This window comes from Pelmatolapia mariae, linkage group LG16_19 (genome assembly GCF_036321145.2).
Source record: "Pelmatolapia mariae isolate MD_Pm_ZW linkage group LG16_19, Pm_UMD_F_2, whole genome shotgun sequence".
Classification (NCBI taxonomy): domain Eukaryota; kingdom Metazoa; phylum Chordata; class Actinopteri; order Cichliformes; family Cichlidae; genus Pelmatolapia; species Pelmatolapia mariae.
Genome location: NC_086241.1, coordinates 14,670,769 through 14,689,766, shown reverse-complemented (window position 1 = coordinate 14,689,766; position 18,998 = coordinate 14,670,769). Strand labels below are relative to the sequence as shown.

Sequence of the window (18,998 nt, the reverse complement as noted above, 5' to 3'; positions counted from 1 at the left end):
TTGACAAGCACAGCAAAGTTAAAAAGTACAGATAAATTGGTGAAAACTTCAGCGCACTTAGAAATTTTGGCTATCATGTGTTTGAGTGGGATATCCATGTGAGGGAAAGCACAGTAAATAGAACTTATTACTGGTTGAAACAGCAGAGTAGGTGAACAGGAAAGTGGATGTCGGTCACAACTGTAAATGAATACAGGAGGAATATGGAAAAGCCAGGTATTTCTGTGAAAGTGAAACTGATGACCAGATGAAATGTTAATGGTACTGTAGTCATCCAGGATTCAGTCCCTGTCAGTCACACCTGGGCTAAAAATAACACCGGCCACTGACAGCGATGAAACCCCAGAGCTGTTTACAACAGAGACCGGTCCTCTTCGTTATGAATTATTCATTTTATTCTCTTTTTTTCCCATTTTAAGAAAAGCACACTGAGAGCAAAGTGTAATGAAAGGATTTCTCCATGGATTTGTTCAATGCTCGATGGAAAGGCCTCTGAGCTTCCTCACTTTGTCATATCGACATGTCGGTGATAGGACATCTCAATCACTCATAGACAACTCTGCATGCGACGCTGCCTTGTCTAACCATCTCCCAGAGGATTAAAAATGCATAAATTGTTCATATAAAAATGGTTTTTGAGTTGTGTAATCCATAATGTATTTTGATTTTGATGTATTCTGAGGAAACAAGGCTTGAGAAGAATATTTAGTTTTCCTATGAGATTCAAAATGTCTTTCTGTTTCCTGCCCACAACATCTGTTTCTTCATTTGACTGAATATCAAAAATGCAAGCTTATTACTGCTTGCATACCCAGGAATATTAGGTAAAGTGAAACCCTGATGTTCAATATGCAGCGTCTAGCTTTGTCGATTTTTTGTATTTTCTAATTCAGTGCTATAGCAAAAGACTTTGATACATACATATATACACATATAGCGATACCTGTAATGAGCAACACAACTAAAAAAATAGACATAAAGTTATTATTTTTTTCACCTCACCATTTTGCACCTAATACATGCAATCATTTTTCTTTGATATTTGTAGGTGATACTTGTGTTTTGTGGGTTTTTGGTTTTTTTTTTTTTGGGGGGGGTTTATAGGTTAGACTTCAGTTTCTCTCTGTGATGTAAATTATTTGGTGACTTGATTGTTCTGCTGCACATACAACATATTTGTCTACAAAATATAAAAGGATAAATTGCAATGCATGATCCCAGGTCACGAATGTAGGAAAAGGCTTCAGTATACATCCAAAAAATATATATATTTATATAAACGATCTACCGTACTAACCACTAACACTTCAGAGTCCACACACTCCTACTCACAATACTAAATCACAATGTGGCACTTCAGGAGGGACAAATTGAACAGCTTACCTCAAAATCATATTCCCACTTGCCAACATACTACATAATGAGACGAGAAAAGAGAAACAGCTGCTGGGTTGAAATAGCAACTCAACTTCCCTGGTGCTTTTTTAAAAAAAAAAAAACAACACATAGCACCATCTTGTGGCAGAAAACAGTCATTCTAGTGTCCCACGACCAAAAATCCCCAGTGTCCTATTGCTCATGAAATTACCTTTTGACAGGTAAAGGTACAAACGTTAAATTGAGAAACAGGGGGAAAGACTGGCCACTTGCTTTAGAACCCTTATTTTGAATTATTTGGTTCCTACAAGGGCCACAGATCCTACCTCAGCATCGTACTCAAACATCTGATTGCCCTTCATGTGGTGACACTTGAGCATGACAACAGGCCCGTTGAGGCGGGAGACATCCAGGCAGAGGTCATCTGTTCTGATTTCTTTATCCGCAGTGTACGAGAACACCTGCAGGAAGAGGTTTTATTAAGCTCTTGAAAAACATCAGTAACATCAACAACATAAAAAATAAAAACAACAGTATTTTAAGGGTTTTTAGTGATAGATGACTAAAGTGTACATATTTATTAAACCTTAATTTTTATCTTTTTGCTGTTTTTTTTTATTTTTTATTTACACTCTAGAGCTTTTTAAAAATTGATTGTGTACTTTATTGGGCATTTCCAGGATGTTCTACAGATATTTTTTCTACAAGACTGGAAGGATATTCTGTCTTGTGTGCTGCAGAAAAAAACTATAATGAGACTTGAGTATAAAGAATATTGATTGGACCAAAGTGAATTCTGGGCTAAAAATCTTTGAGTCTAATCAACACTGGACTTTAGAAGTGAGAGAGAGAAAGCATTGTATTGAAAATCTGCACATTGACTTAGAAGCTGGAGATTAACACACTCCTCGCTTCCAACCTGAAGTCAAGTTTTGGGGCAAGATAATGTACTGCTAGAGGCTGCACTTTAAAATTAAGTACACCCCATGATTTAGTAGCTTGGAGAACCATCTTTAGAAGCAATAATTTGAAATGATTGTTTTTTGTATGACTTCATCATTCTCTCACATCACTGTGGAGAAACTGAAGCATTTGTTTCTGCACAGCTTTCTTAAGGTCCTGCCATAACATTTCAGTCAAGTTGAGGTCTGATTTGACTGGACCATTGCAACACCGTGATTATTTTATTTTTCAGTCCTTCTGCTGCAGATTTGCTGCTGTGCTTGGAGTCACTGTCCTACTGCATGACCCAGGCTTTAGCTGTCAAACAGATGGCCTCACATTTGACTCTAGAATACTTTGATACGGAGAACGGCTCCTGGTCGACTGAATGACTACAAGGCGCCCAGGTCCTGTGGCTGCAAAACAGGGTCAAATCATCTACTGTGCCTGACAGCTGGTATGAGGTATCTGTACTAATGTGTTGTGTTTAGGTTTTACTAAACATGGTGCTGTGCATCTCCAATCTGGTGCTATCAGTCCAAAGGAGGGAAGTCTTGTTCAAGAAGTCCTGTGGTTTGTTCAGATACAATTTTGCAAACTAAGCCATGCTGCCATACTCTTTTTAAAGAGAACAGGTTTTCCTAACAAGTCGTCCAATCAAGCTTGATTAGTTCACGCTAATTGTACCATCATGAACTTTAACATGCTAATTGAAGCCTGGATGGTCTGAGATCTCGTTCTTGGGATTGTGCTTTTAATATCTTTAAGTATTACATGCCCTGACCTTGGAGTAAATTTGCTGGCATGTCTACTCCTGGGAACATTGTGTTAACACCGAAATGGTCCAGATCAGCAAACTGCAAATTATAGAGGTGCTCACACCTGCTAATGATCAATTAATCAAGTACGTTTAGTTAGCAACACCTGGCTGCAACCCAAGTAGAACAAATGTAAAGTTACATTTGCAAATTCTATTATAATATAGACAATAGTATTTCTTTTCACAAGTATAATGCTCTCAATACAGTATTTACTGTTATCTCCTCACCTGATTTCCACCCATGCCGTGGCAGTTGAAAAAGCCAACCTTCTCGTTCTCTTTTCTCCCCATGTTGTCCATACACTGGTTGGTCTCAACATTTCTGATCTATAGACAGGAAGTTCATATTTACAAATAAGAAGTACAAGTTTATTAACTTTGTAACACTAAAGTCTTAAAGTGTTACATCATAGCATTTTATTTTTGTTTCTTTTGACAACAGCTAGGCTACAGGAACAGAAAAAAAAATAAATTACCAGAATAATGAGGTCCCATTTAATACATCAATTAAAAAATTTTTTTCTAAGTCCTTGTTTTTTGTCCTCCCTCATTGTTTGAATTCTTCATCCAAGGATCTCTTATGCAAATTGATTATCAATCACTACATCTTAAATATTGTCTTCCAAATTAATCTGTTAATATATAATTAGCAACAGCATTTTAGTTCACTCGGTTGTACTGAGTATCTTTAGGGTTTGATTAGTTTTTAATTAATCTTTTAAACCCAAATGTATTATATTTGATCCATGAGTTTTGGAAACGTATACATCATCAGTGTCTTTTTTCCTCCCAAAACAGCAAAATAAATTGCACAATATATTTTTAAGGGTTTTGTTTTTATTTTTTTGTCAGAAGGTTTAATAATCACTCAATTTCCAAAATCTTTAATTTTCTGGCAATTATTTCATGGTTCAGGTTTCAAAGGGTTAAAAAATTAACCTATTTCTTGGCATTTGACAAAATAATCATATAAGTAAATAACAGATAATAATCTTAGTTGCCACCCCAGGTTTGCAAGTATTGCAGCATGTCTGAATGGCTTCACTTTAATAAGCCCAGGTCCAGGAGCTAGATGCTAATGCCACTAATGCTGAAACCACTTTAAATGCAAGTCACAGATTTAATCATGCTTTCTTTTCAGAAACTGGAAAAACTTTGTCACCATCTTCCATAAATGCTATAGCTAAAATCACATATATACCATGTCACTGAGTTAATTTAGTCCAACCTCTACTCATTATATCCACATTTAAAGATGAAACTGAGCTAAGTTGACTGCACACTTCTCAATAAGCAATTATCACAGCTCCTACTGACTTCCAGTCAACTCAGCTATCTAATGAACTCCTACATTCACAGAGCTAAAGCGGAGCTGACTATGTATGTTGCCTAAGCCATTACCATGCCTATCATGCAGGAACGGAATGGCATTCATAATAATTAAGTGATATAAAACCTAATGGTTCCGGCTGTTAAAGAAAGGCTGACTGTGTGTTATGGGGGATGAGAATCAGCCAGAAGTAGTCTGGTTTAGAGGAAAATGGGAGAAAAGGTGCTGCAGCGGCTAAAGGGAGATAGAGAAAACCAGTTTTTACTGCAGTATAGGAGAGCAGTGCAAAGGAGAGAAAAAAGTCCCCTCATCCTCAGCTGTATGAGTGTTAGAGGATTACAACCTCATTTCACACTCAGTTCTTAGACTGACATTACTTTTACATGACCTCCATCTATGTCCAGATAGCACGGTCCATGTTAGCACTGAGTTGACCCCCGCTTCAATGCTTCCCACACAAAGCTATGATCATCAAGAAGCTGATTGTGGTCACTTTAAAAAAGCGGAAGGGAAATAACTAAAACATCTCTCTTAAAATAAGCTGTGTCAAAACTGTAAATTAGTAGTTATCAAACCATACTACCTGCTTACAATTTCTACCGATTAACAACCCTATGAAAAATCAGATTTCTAAGGTATGTACTCGGAAACAGTCTTTTTTTGTTCTTTAAAGAGCAGAATACAAAACTATCTAGAATGCATACACGAGCTTTATCTCACTGCCTCAACATGTGGGGGGGATCAATACCGACTCCTTGAACAGCCACACGTCTGTTTATTATGCACGTTCAATACAAACTTGGTTGTTTGTTTTTCAGCTTTTTTTAAGCCTTTCCTGGATCCTGATATTTTCAGGCTGTATCTCACAGAGATATTGTCTTTCTGAAAGAAAATGAAAAAAATGAGGCCAGGCGCTAAAAGGATATATCTGACTGAATGCAGAAGGAGCCGGTGTATGCGATACATTATAGAAGATTAGAGTATAAGAGAGCTCATACTTCACCAAGAGAGTAGTATCTTCTTGGGATCTGGGAGTCTGGGTAGATGTTCTCTAGATACCAGGAAAACGGTTTGCACTTTAAGGCCTCACGGAGGGTTTTGCGAGAGGAGACGTCTCCGTACTCCACCCGCATCACGCCTGCAAATGAAATGTCAAGACAGGAAATGCAGCCATATGTATCAGTGAACATCATCCGTCACATTAAGAGCCACATTTTCTGCTCTGAAAATAGGTTGGTTCTGTTTCTGTGCACCACCGAGACCAGACACCAGGGGGAACCTTTATGAAGGGAAAACAAAGCGCTTTACCTGAAAATATCCCAATCATAATGTTAGCCTGCAATCCCATTTACAAACAGAGTAATGTGAAAGATGCATCTCTTTCAATAGCGCACAAGTGCAAAAGCTGTGCAATAACTGTGGGCCATGATGTAAGTCACTTTAGCCAAATGTGGACTGCCTGATGTATCAGCCTTGATGAAACTAAAGACTGAGAAAGGATTAGACAGCGACTGGGCACAGACACTTACAAACACATTAGACAGATGGTTTCTTCCTAGAGTGCCGCTTGAGGACTCGTAGCTTGAATGCAGATAGACTCAAGGTGGTAATTTAATATGAAAGAGCATGATTGCAATGAGGGAAAATAGAGGACAGCTTTCAAAAACCAGTCAACATGTAAGACATACAGCACTGTACTGTATGAATCCACCTATCTATCTATCTATCTATCACACATGACTAAGATATTGCAAACAGCTTACCAATACCAATAGTATCTCAGGCTTTAATGTGGGAAACAGAAATATCAAGTTGGCAGAAAAAAGCAGTGAGCTGAAGGCTACTTTTCTCTTCCTCTCTTTTTTCCTATCTGCGGGGGCTAAGCATCACATGTTATAGATCATGATGAATAGCCTCTTAGATCCAGTGCAGAGGAAGGACAAGGAAAGGGGTACACTTTTAATAGGATCACTAGATGCCACTCCCAAATTCAGCCTGAGCAACATACTGTGCTCTTCTCCACCAATAAGGGAGGTCTGGCAGCAGCACAACCCAGATCATTCTCCTTAATGTCCTGGAGGAGCAGACAGTCATCGTGGGGCCACAATACACAGAGAAACTCATCCATCATAGCCCTGGCTCTGTCTGCACACATGCCCGTGGAGAATCCTGCCTGACTGAGAGGAAGAGAAGGTCACAATTTGTGCCGTAAGATCGAAAGATTACGGATGATCCCTTATAGGTTGGCTGGCATCTAAAACAGTTAACCAGAGATTTCCAGGATACCGCTCCCTGCAAAAGGGTAATCACATTACTAAGTCGACAGATGGAGGGGTACTCATCTCTCAATCTGCACAGTCGTATTGTTCTAGTTTGTCCGTATGTGTTTGAGCTCTGTTTGAAAGATGGCCGTTCGTGACTAATTTCTGAACCCAAGTTCAAGAGAGCACTAAAAAATGTATCTGAGAGAAGGAATTAATTAATCCCACTTTGAGGATGGCAAAGCTGCATTAAATTCAAATATAAAAGTAAAAGAAAATGTACATTTACATAAGAATAAAAAAAGAACCTTGCAAGAGAATGAAAGACTAAAATGGAAGAGACATGTCTTTCCTTTTCACACCAATTTGCTAAATTAACCACACAGGGGTCCAGCAGTGAAGTTTGTTCACGTCTTCCTTTGACCAGCAGTGCACACTGAAACTTTTTTTTATAACATGTAAAATCCGCAGAGCTGATTTAAACTCTTGGTCTTCAGTTCTCTGCATCATTTTAGTGGCTGAGAGTAGTAGTGACATGGTGGCAGTTTCATTGCTCTGTACCTGGTGATATGATATAAAAGAAGTCTTTGAAATCATCCATCCAGACTTCGGCCAGGCGCCTGTTGTTCTTGTTGATGACTTGGCCCGTTCCTCCAGGGAAACTGTATGGGGTGGCCTTCCGGAAAACATGGCCCACGTGTGAACATGTTACAATTTCCAAGGAGCCACCGCATTGCCAAATCTGCAAGCGTAGAGACAAGATTTATGTAGTATGTGACAGGAAAGCAGACAAATAGGCTGGATACAAACTGATGAAACAGTCAGTGAATGCCTGTTCCCTTTGTTCTACCCCCTTGATGCTTAGTTGACCTACATAAATGATAACGTTTGTTACCAATAAAAAGATTTGCTCTTAAATTTTAACAGCATACCATTGTGCCACACACACACACACTTACTGCAGATCTGTTTGTGACTAGATGCTGCAGCTCACAGGCATGCCTTAAAACAGCACTTCATGTTTTCTGATTACTAACGACAAGCTGTGACAGGAAGACAAAAACACCTTCTATAAACTGCCCTTGTCATAGTTTCTGGTACAGTAGGTGTCCCCAGAACTAAATTTTCCATGATAGCTAATTCAGAGAGACTCATGAGGTGAAGTACAAACCACACTATCACTAACTGGTAACAATAACATATACTTTGTACAATAAACTGTACAAACATAAAGCAAAGATACAAAATATTTTTCCCTTATGTTTGTGTAAGCTCAAAGCTAAGTAGACACCAACATGTAATATGAGCACACACATCTAAGGCTTTCATGTGATGTCAGTTCCACATCTGCAAGGTTTCATGAGTACATCCTGTGCAGTTGTGATATTACAACAATGACAAAATCTGTCCACAGATGTCTGCCAAAGTGCTCAAACCCATCAATGCACAACAGTACATTTGCCAGGATGATGCACAAAAAGAGACTCTCACAAAAAATCAGCAGCAGCAACCACATGGTTGCAGCAGGTAACAAAAAATGTTTGCAACAGTGTCTTTTTTTTTTAATATTTAGAAAGATCATCCAATTTTATAATACGTGTAAATATCTACAAAAAGGGAATATCACAAGGCAGAAACATGTGCTGGTATACAGAGAAATCACTCACTCTAAAAGACATTTCCAGGTTTTCTCCTCCCCAGATATCCATCCCTGGATCGTAACTCCCAATTTCTTCAAAATACGTCTTGTCTATAGAGAATAATCCTCCTGCCATGGTGGGAGTCCTGCAAAAAACACAACAAATTAAGGCAACAACACAAAACCTCTTTGTAATATTTCATTTCCTCATACTGAATTTGTTAGCATCTTTTTGTAAATAAGGGGAACATTGAGAATATAATAACAGGCCAATTTGTTTGACAATTTGAAACAAAGCCTTAGAGGGGCAATTACTTTTATCTTTTAATTCATTCTATACTCAAGTCAGTCCTAAATAAAGGATATTGTTTGCTGCTTGGAGTGATTTGCATACAGATGAGTTTTGTGAAGCCAAAAAAGGCAGCTCTAAGCAGTTTCTATTTTCCTGTTTCAAAATACATGGATACTTATACTACAAAGAGAAACATCACAACTCTGGATGCTATTTAGGCAGAAGCTGGCATCAGTGGCACACAGAGGGAAAGATGATCTATTTCTAGCTCTAGATAAAAATGGAGCTTTTTATAAAAGAATATTTTGTAGAGAAATTTAACTTTCAGCGTTTCCTCTGTAGCCTGCTGTACAGAAAAAAAAAGCATTTAATTAAGCTTACAAAATATTTCCAACTTTTTCAGCATTTAATCTGATCTCGCCTCTCTTATTTCAAGATGATATGCAAGTGCAAAGTCACACACAGATGTACCTGACAGGGAGTGTTCTATCCCCTTTGCGTCGATCCATCTCCCGCTGGGGAACAGGATACCATCGAAAATTCAGCTTCCAGTTGAATCCACCGTAAGTCATATCTGAGCCTGCCATGTATTCAAACGTCTCATCGCTGATGACATCTATGATAGGGCACACCACTGCTGTCCTGAAACACACAAAGTGCCATAATGGTCACATGTATGATGAAACTGGCTGGACTGAAATTAAGCATGTGGTGCATTATCATATTCAACGTGCCTCAACATCCCACCATCATAAAATCGACCGCATACTGTGAAGAAATCAGGTTCTGGGAACTGCAAATTCTATGCACACCATGCCAGCAACTAGCTATTATTCACATTATTAAATGTTCTGAAGAAAATGATCATTAATCACAATGCGCTGCAATCAGCTGAACATTCACATTTTGATTAATCAATTAACTGGTTAGTCTTTAAAAAGTTACCAGAAAATATGAAAATTAAATTATGTGTTGTTCTCTTGTTTTGTCCACTCAGCTGCTGTAATATAAAAAAGATTTCTGTAAAAACAGAGATGAATCCCTGTTTCAACTTATGAAAAACGAAGTCAAAACAGAATGCAAAGATTTGTAAGTCATTTAAACCCTAAACACAAAATAAAGACAATATATTGAATATTAGGTGGAATATATAATAGCTTAATATGTTGAATTTATATCCAACAACATTTTTAAGGTGGAGCTGGGGGAACGAGGATTGTGTAACAGTTTGAAGGGCAGAATGGCAGAATAACACTGTGTTTTAAAGGACAGGGATCTGAGAGGCTGATTGGCTTTGGAGAAGGAGTCAAGAAGATTACGGGATCAGAGGGGATGACGACAAAATTAAGAATGAGTGGAATTTAAAATAGTGGGAAAGCGGAAGTGACCGAAGAAAAGATCAACAGGGACAACAAAAACACCTAGAACAGCAGGCAGATGGAATAACACAATAATTTCATTTCTGAAATTATGCAAGCAATATTCAGAAAATCCAGGGGGATCTCAGTACACAAGGGACACGGAGAAAACCAATATTGAATCTTGAATATTTTGAATTTGCCCTCAGGCAACACTGCAGTAGAAAAAAAACAGCTACAATTCTGTAATGGAAATCACTTCACGGGCTCTGAAAATCATTGCAACTGAACGCAATTTTATTGCAGCTAAAAATTTACCATGCAAAGAAAAAACACAAACAAGGTCCAGAGCCCGAGCTCATTTAAGATGGATTGAGAGGAAGTGGGTAAACTGTCAAGTGGTGTGATGGAAATCACAGATCCTGTATCCTATGGGATAAAGAGGAAAAGGACCACCCAACTTATTACCAGCACAGAGTTGAAAGGCTAAAATCTTATGGGATATATTTTTTTAAAGATATATTCTATGTTTTATATGCTGCCATCCAGACAATGTCTATGTTTATTTGATCAAGACAATTTTCTTGCATGCATTACAACAGCACAGTCAGACTGTAGCTACCCCACAATAATATGTTTTATTTAAACATTTTACATACTATACATTGAACAAAATCGAACACAGGACCACCGAAATTCTTGGGCAGCTGACAAACAACGATAAACATTCTCAGTTCTGTGTGTTGGAAGACAATGTAAATACAGTTTCTTTAAATCACTGCATTGTTTTTATTGAAGGGCAGTGCAGATGTGTAGGAAGTAGGGTTGCACAGGTATTATTTTGTAAGATAAATGCATGTACTTCCTCTCAGGATAGTCACAGACAAAATTATTTCTTTATCAAAAAGAACAGGTCTGGAAATTTAAATCTTTGAACATACAGTATAATTTCTGCACCATCTCAACAGTCTGCACTCAGACTTAAAGACATCAATACATGTGCAGCAGCATTCAGTAAAAGTGTAATGGCTCCATAATACAATATTCTCAGTCATATGATACCAATTTCCTCCTGAGGGTAAATTAATGTGTCTGACCTCAGATAAGGTAAGAATCACAAGAGGATCATAATCATTCATTATTGTCACTCAGAAACAGTGCATGGCATAATGGTGTCTACAGAGCGTGGGTAAATGCCTTTAGTATCTTAATATTTTGATAAACAGCATAAATTAAATGAATTCTTCATCACTTTAAATCAAAGCTATTTGTTTAATGATTTTACAGATGCAGCAAACTCAAACCTTTGCCCACTTAATACCGATACTGCATAAGTCATATAGTGTTGACATGATGACGGTGTTACTGTAATTGTCATGGTCCCAGGATTCTTATTTGTTGGCGGTTTTGTTTATTATTACAGTTTATTTTTTGATGGTGTGATTATTTCGCTTTAATGACTTTTTTGTATAACTTTACTGAAACTTCCCAGTATTTGCCTTAGTGTAAAGCTGCTATGTGTAGGTGTGTGTCTAATCTCTGCATTTATTAGCTACTTCCCTTTTTTCCAGTAATGAGTCGTCTCCGGTGTTTTGGATTTAGTTTTACTTCCCCACCTGACTCGCTGTCTTTGATTATCTTCACCTGTGTCTCGTTACAGAGCTGTGTCCACTTTCCCTTAATTATAAATACTGTCATATAAATGTTGTTGTCTTCCTCTCTGTCCCTGTCTGTGATCATCACCCGGGTGGTTTTGTCTTCATGCTCTTGCGGCTTAGGTTTTGTTTCTCTTCCGTGTTTTGCTCTGTGGACTTCTGCCATCAGCCTAATTAAACGGCTTACCTTTTGTTAAACCCTGCTGCCTCCTGTGTCTGTTTTTTGGGTTCTCAACCTTACACTCTACACAGTTTGCATAACCTGCAGATTGACAGAAGCTATCTTTTCCTCTGAGGTTGCAGCATAATTATTATCTCATATCAGCAGTGCCAGGCAGCATATTAATAACTGAAAGTTTGCTTTCCCATCAGTATTCAGATAGTTTTGGCTCAAGTACCCAGTGACGCAACTAAGGCGAAATATGATAACAACTGCAGTAATAAAGCCTTTTTAGGGCTCAATAGTAACACTAAACTGTCAAAACAATAGGAGGGTTTGCAGCAGTATGTTGCACTGCTCCTAAACTGTCAAACGTATGTGCGATTTCCTATCAGTGCCTTCAAAAAACAGTATTAAATTCAAAATACTTAGTGATGTCAATTTTAGCTCCTACCTGTCCTCTTTGATGCGAGCCAGCAGGGGCTCTAGCCAGCCAACAGTACACTCGCAGTGAGCATCAAGAAAGGTGATGACCTGACCGGTGGTGGCAGCTGCCCCCCTCAACCTGGCTCTGATTAGACCTGAACGCTGCTCCATCCTCAGGATCCTCACCGGCACCTCCAGAGTACGCACATAGTTCTCCAGTTTCTTCTTTAGGAAATCTGAAAGAAATTATGCAAAAGAAAATTCATAACAAGCTAAATATGGACAATATGATGATGAGATTTCAATCAGGTCATCAAATTATCAATTCGAGCTAGTCAGCTTATGTCCAGCTGAGAACTTATAGATTCCAAAAGAAAATAATAAAATTTGGAAACAAGGTTTTTAGCTACTACCTATTGGGGTAGGATTATGTGTCATTTTTATGGGTTACAGAACTGCAAATTAAAAAATAAGGTAAAGATAGTAAGACCATAATTACTTGAGCACATAAATATTGTTTCTTGACTCATCAGAGGTGGATGTGCCACCTAAAATAATAGCATAACCGATACAAGGAGAAATGCTTTACTTACATATGTCTTTCAATATTTCACGATTCCTTAAACTGTGATATGGCAGAATCAAAACCTGGAAACCCGATCATTATTTCTATAATGCTCAAAAATGTACTTATCAATGTGTTTTTACTTGAGTCTTCAACATCACACTCCTCATTTGTTTTTTCCAGGGTTTAGTGAGGAGTTCTCAGAGTAAAAAAACCCCACAATTATGTAAATTTGAACCACAAACGTTCCATTTGTGGAAACGTTTGTGGTTCAATCTAAAAGATCTTAAATGGTTATTTGAAGATTACAAGAACAAATGGGACTCACAGCCTTACATCGAAGGTTAATTGGTGTATTTATTCATCAGGTTCTAAAAATAAATACTAACACCATAAAGTCCTTATGTTGTAATTAAAAAAAAAAAGCTAGATTAGTTTTAATTTATCTTGCTACACAGCCAGAAACTTGGGTCCCTTTTATCATAATCATCCTACAGTACTCCATCACATACATCCTGTATGTATACTTTGTTAACGTACACAGATTACAAACCTCGCTCGCTGGCATCATCAACTAGGATAATTTCCACTAGCAAGTGTTTGGGAGAGCGGTTGATGACACTGTGAACAGTTCGCAGCAGCGTGCTCCATGCCTCGTTGTGAAACACGATGACAATGCTGGTGTTGGGCAGGTCATCTGAGTACACTTTGGTCTTACAGCTGACAGAGTAACACAGGGGGGGAAAAGGCAAATCAGTGATATAAGACTTTACAGAGGAAAGTTCCCTTAGATATGCAGGGTCAACAAACTAGGTGAAAAGTCACACTTATAGTTTTAGAGTTGTACTTTAGAGTTTCAGAGCTTTAATAAACCCATTAATTTAAATCCATATCTACTGGCAGTTAATTTAAAGAGTGTTTTTTGTCCTTTGTTGATAAAATAACATTAAATCTTTTTTTTTTAATAGTTAAAATATTTCACAAATATTTTAACTATACTGGATGTTTTTCATACTGATAATTATTAATATGTAATCACCATTTTACACTATATTAATCTTAGACTGTTTAGATTTTTACACTGACAATTATTGGAGATTGCAGATTATTGTGTAACAATATGTATTACTGTATAACAAATTTTAAAAATATTATTTCATTTTTTGAAAGAAAAACAATTATACTTTTAGTCTCAAATAAATAATTTAGTCCTGTATAATTATCACTGCTTGTAATTTAAGTTTCTAAAAGGTTAATATATGGTAAAACTGTAATGTTATGATAGCTGATGATCTGATTATCATTTGTTATAATCTTTGATATTCTGTTTATTAAAGTATTCATACTTTAAAAATTTATCCCAAAACTAAAATGGTCATTTACAGTGACAAACATAATTTCTCAATATGTTTGAACCACTGCACAGAGCATCTAATCTGTTGCTGTACTTCTACTGAGTTAGTTTCAAAATGCAGCCCATTATTTTGTATCAGAGAACATAAAGTTCCCAAGTGTTATCCAGTTTCGCCATCAGTGCAAAAACACTGTCACAATAGGTTTACTGAAAGATATTGAGAAAGAAAGTAGAAAAAGTTAAACCAGTGTTGACAGCTATGTCAGCATGTCCTTGGATTAATGTGACGTCTGTCAAAGCCAAAGGGTGTGAATGTGGGACGGTGCTGTTGAATAAAGAATTAGCTACATTACAGAAGAGGATGTGGACAGTGAAGGCAGCATGTATGGCTAGAGGAGAGGTGGGAGGAGGTGATGTGGGGGGGGGGGGTTACCGGAGCAGGCAGCATTGCTAGTTCTGTCCTGTCTATTCAATGTGACAGCACTGACTGACATAACTAGGCCAGGAGGCTGCCTTGAAGACATAATGCTGGTGAAATTTTGCACAGCTGAGCTGTGCGCTGTAATAAAGATGCTGTATTATTTATATGGACCCATATTGGGCAGAAATACAGAGTTCACATCATCTGAATGTTCAACTTTTTCTCTCTAATATAGATCTTCTTTTGCACTGTATAAATTTTTATGTATTGTATTTTATACAGTTTTTCCACATCCCAGACAATCTGGAGTGGTCTTCTTCTTGAAACAGGCAAAAACAGGAGCTAAAACAAAAAGAATGTAGGATTTTAGAAAGATAATTTTGTGGTTTATTTCTCATTTGACAGGTAGAGACTCTGATAACCACATTATGAAAAGTGCCGTGAAGAACTCAACTGGAATAGTTAAACATGAATCACTTGGATATTGTCTCCGCACTAGGCAAACGTCTGTGCATATCAGCAGCCTTAAATGAATGTGTCCATGTTTCATACAAGATGCATTTTGAATTTTCATTAGGTGTTCAAGAGGCTCTTGAATGACAGTAAACAAACCCTACTCCCATTCAAATGTCAAGCCTAATGCAAAACGCGAAGGACCTAATAGATCCTGCATGGAAATGATAATCATTATTAAAGATATCTTTCACAGTGGGCACAGTTGTTATTACTAATAACATGTAATGGACCCAACTGTTTAAATTTTATTTAAATTATCAGAAAACTTTTCTTAGTTTAGCACATTTCCTTAGTTTCTGCAGTCCTTATGAGACTATATAAGCATCTTTCAATCAATCTGATAGCATAATTTCTTGATTTCACTTTCAGATATCATTAAGCTCTCTCTGCAGTCTCCTTCGCACTCAAATAGTCTCCGTACAGCTTCGTTCAGCTCTTGCTCAAAACTGTAAGTGTGTCACATACTTGGCTCTGGTTTTTGTGTAGCGGCTTATCACTATAAAAATTCCTCCAAGAATAAAATGCCAGATATGGTGTCGACCATGGAAGTCACCTCTGTATTCTTACCAGGCTGTTTGCTTTGAGTAGGGTGAGTCAGTCTTGTTCTATTATTCTCTGTTGCTTTCTCAGTAATTCTAAGTTAATTATATGTCAGCAAAAATCTGACAAAAAAAAAACCCTCTTAGCAATAATGGTAAAAACATTATGTGCCATGAAATGTGATGGATATCAAAGATCTGCTGTTAGTGAGGACACACGAGCCTACGCACCCATCCAGCCTCACATCTGGCAGACTCCTGTTGAGTGCAATCATATCACTGGCCATCAGATTGAACTGGTTAATCTTAAAGAGCTCCTTCATTTTCTCCTGGTCATCCTTAGGGATGTTTACCGCTTTGCCCATCTCACCTGGACCCTCGTGGCTCCGTGATATCACTGCTGTAACGTAACAAGGACACCACAGAAAAATATTTGATAAGAAAACATATTTTTTCTCACCAATGAGGCAAAAAATTAACATCAAACTGCATCATAAAACAAATCCTACTGCATAAAAAATGGACTCTGTGGAACAAGGAGAGTGCAGAAAAGCGTGCGTGTTCTATTTCTGTCCACTTTGTAAATTTTCTAAACTCATATAGCACCCAGAGCATGAAAACCTAATTTTCCAGATCAATGTGCATGTGCGTTTGATAACAGAAATAAATGTACTGGCAGCTGGTGTTCACATATGAACAGTACATCATGTTCACATTTATTATATTATTATAATACTGAATATACAAAAAAAATGTGAAAGCCTCTAAAAGCCTGTGCTATTAAAAGCAAGGAAAAATGTGTTTCTTCAAACATCAGTGCATGCTCAGCAGAGAAAAACCTTTAACACAGCGACAGTGCATGCACGCCGCTTAAGCTCTCTCCTGGTGGTTCTGGCTTAGGCTGACAGGGTATTAAGCACTGTACACTTTGCCAGCTATATTTAATTTAAAAATTTAATCTATTAGGAGGTTTTGAATTCAGAGATTTAGGCCGATGTATTAATAGGTGAAAAAAAGCAGCATGACAGCAAAACAATTGCTACAGTTTTTGCTATGAAAGGCCTGGAAAATATCAGAATTGCTACTGGTGCTGCACAACGCAAGCTCCTTTCACCGAAGGTAAATAACCACCCATTGATTTATGACTCTGCTCTCTCTCACTCTCTTTCTCTCTAATAATCTCTTAGAACAGAGGCTGTGATTTCCATGAAAGGGGGACACATAGTTCACATTAGCTGCATGGCCTCCTGCTAAGAGGATTTCCTAAGACCCCTTTGTGGAGACGGACTGGGATCGGTCGGATTGTAACCTCAACTGATCCTGGGTTTTCTTTATAATGCTGCTGACACTCTTCATTTGGACACCAGTTGACATCTGATGGACACAGCTCGAGAGCTGAGCTGGATGACTGAGCATCAAAACATTCTCAGCCTGCTCCAGCCATACTCCAATCCATCATTCTTTGTGTGTGGATAAACACAGGTCAGGAAACGTCTTGCAGAAAGAGAGAGAGCACCAAGCAAACCATCAATAGTAGTTTGGGTTTCTAAAGAAATTGTAGTGAAATTGCCAGCTGCAAAGCTGAGACTGTGCAATATTGCTTGATAGATGGATGGTGGCCAAGCAGCAGTGCAATGACTAAAAGCTGGAAGCTGTACAGTACAGGTTCGCGTTATCTGAAAGCTAATTTGTACTGCCTAATTTATAGCTGCTGACAAAGTATTAGATATGCTAATGTGAAAATAGGGTTAAAGGGGCAAATGAAAGGCAGAGAAAGGTGCTAAAATGAGAGTTAAATGTGTAATTATGTGTAAATTCTCAAGATCCAACTTAAACTATACAGGTAAGAGTTGTCATGTTTTGATTGTTAGCTAAGAACCATGTGCACTAAACACATGCGTACATCTTGGTTGTAAGCTTTGTGCTAGGCATTGTGATTTTTTTTTCCAAAGCCTTCAATGGTCATAAAGCTTGTCCTAGTGGAAAATGCAAGCTGGAAGGAATATCTTTTAATAGTCTTCCCCTACTCTGTAGGCACCAATTAGCTTCACTTCACATCATCGGTCACTTTCTTAAAGGAGCCCATAACATTTGAAGGGCCTGATAATTTATCAGTCTCTGAATTATCATAAACTGACACTCCCTAATGACACTTCTTGACCTGGTTTCCAAGTCCTTATCAGTTGATTAGGGCCCAACTTCCTAATGACGTTCTGAGCCCGAGTCAGTGTACACATGGATAAGTGTTGAAACAGTCTGAACCCAGGATTTTAACAAAAGAGAGAACCTAGAGGCCTAAAGAAACACTTCAACAGACCAGTGCAATTAGCAATCTAATTAAATTGCTTGGTTTTCTAGAATATTTCCAAGCTTCTGTAATGCTGTGGTAGCTAAATCAGAAAGAAAGGTTCTGGAAGAGAGAAAGATGTAAAAGTGGAATATCAGAACAGTAGCCAACATGCTATTAAGGCAATGCCAGGTAAGAGAAGAAGCCACAGCTGAGACCAACACACACGTGAGCGTGCAGATTTTGTGCAGTCATCATCACATGGCTCCTAAGGTTCCCCTGTTGTTTTCATTCTCGTTTACGTAGAAAAAGATCTGTGTAGTGTTACACAGTTGGAGTCTCCTCCTTAGGCTCAATCCATTCTTTTTCATCCAGACATTACCTCCTCTTCTTCCCTCTCCTGCTCTGCTCTGCTTCCTGCCTGGCACAGCTGCCATTTCATTAGAGATCAGAGAAGCTTCTCTTAAATACATAACCACAGAAGACCATGAACACACATCACACAGAGTACTACTACACGTCTCTGATATGTGCTTTAACTGTAACGCACTCTGGTGGTACATGACAGGTAAGGGGCTTTGTTCATAGAAAGATTCCAGCCAATTAGAATAAATGTACCATCTGTGAAATGTAAGTAGACAGAACTGGCTTAATTATTCTTGGCATAGATGTAACAAGATGCTACAAACATTCCAGGAAGATTTTGGTCTATATTGATATGACAACATCACACAGCTGTTGTACATCCAAGAAGAGAATTTTCAGTTCCACCACATCCCAGCTGTGCTCTATAGTATTGAGATCTGGTGACAATGAAGACCATTCACAGCTTGAGATGATCTGAGCTTTGTAACAAGGTGCATTGTCCTGCTGGAAAAAGCCATCTGAAGATGAGCACATGAAGGAATAGATATGATCAGCAACAATGCAGAATGGAGATCCATCAAGTGAGACCATGCAAAATATAGGAAAACAGGAAACTGAGGCTGACTTGACAAGAGTGGCACCCGGTGTGGTCTTCTGCTTCAAGGTTTGACATGTAATAACACACCCTGG

At 38.1% G+C, this 18,998-nt stretch overlaps 1 protein-coding gene across 4 annotated transcripts in view; it reads right to left on the bottom strand.

The window, feature by feature from the left end:
* Positions 1-18,998, bottom strand: part of galnt13 (UDP-N-acetyl-alpha-D-galactosamine:polypeptide N-acetylgalactosaminyltransferase 13) — a 35,930-nt gene that overhangs the window by 9,469 nt on the left and 7,463 nt on the right. For 2 of the 4 annotated variants that reach the window (XM_063496946.1, XM_063496944.1), the window contains exons 3-11: positions 15,887-16,055; positions 13,379-13,545; positions 12,289-12,496; positions 9,133-9,303; positions 8,398-8,515; positions 7,292-7,472; positions 5,468-5,607; positions 3,368-3,466; positions 1,704-1,838 (exon numbers count right to left, since the gene is read on the bottom strand). In XM_063496946.1, coding sequence (XP_063353016.1) covers positions 1,704-1,838; positions 3,368-3,466; positions 5,468-5,607; positions 7,292-7,472; positions 8,398-8,515; positions 9,133-9,303; positions 12,289-12,496; positions 13,379-13,545; positions 15,887-16,055 — 1,388 coding nt within the window. Of the gene's footprint in view, positions 1-1,383; positions 1,414-1,703; positions 1,839-3,367; positions 3,467-5,467; positions 5,608-7,291; positions 7,473-8,397; positions 8,516-9,132; positions 9,304-12,288; positions 12,497-13,378; positions 13,546-15,886; positions 16,056-18,998 lie in introns of all 4 variants that reach the window. The other 2 variants (XM_063496942.1, XM_063496943.1) reach the window with 2 other exon arrangements.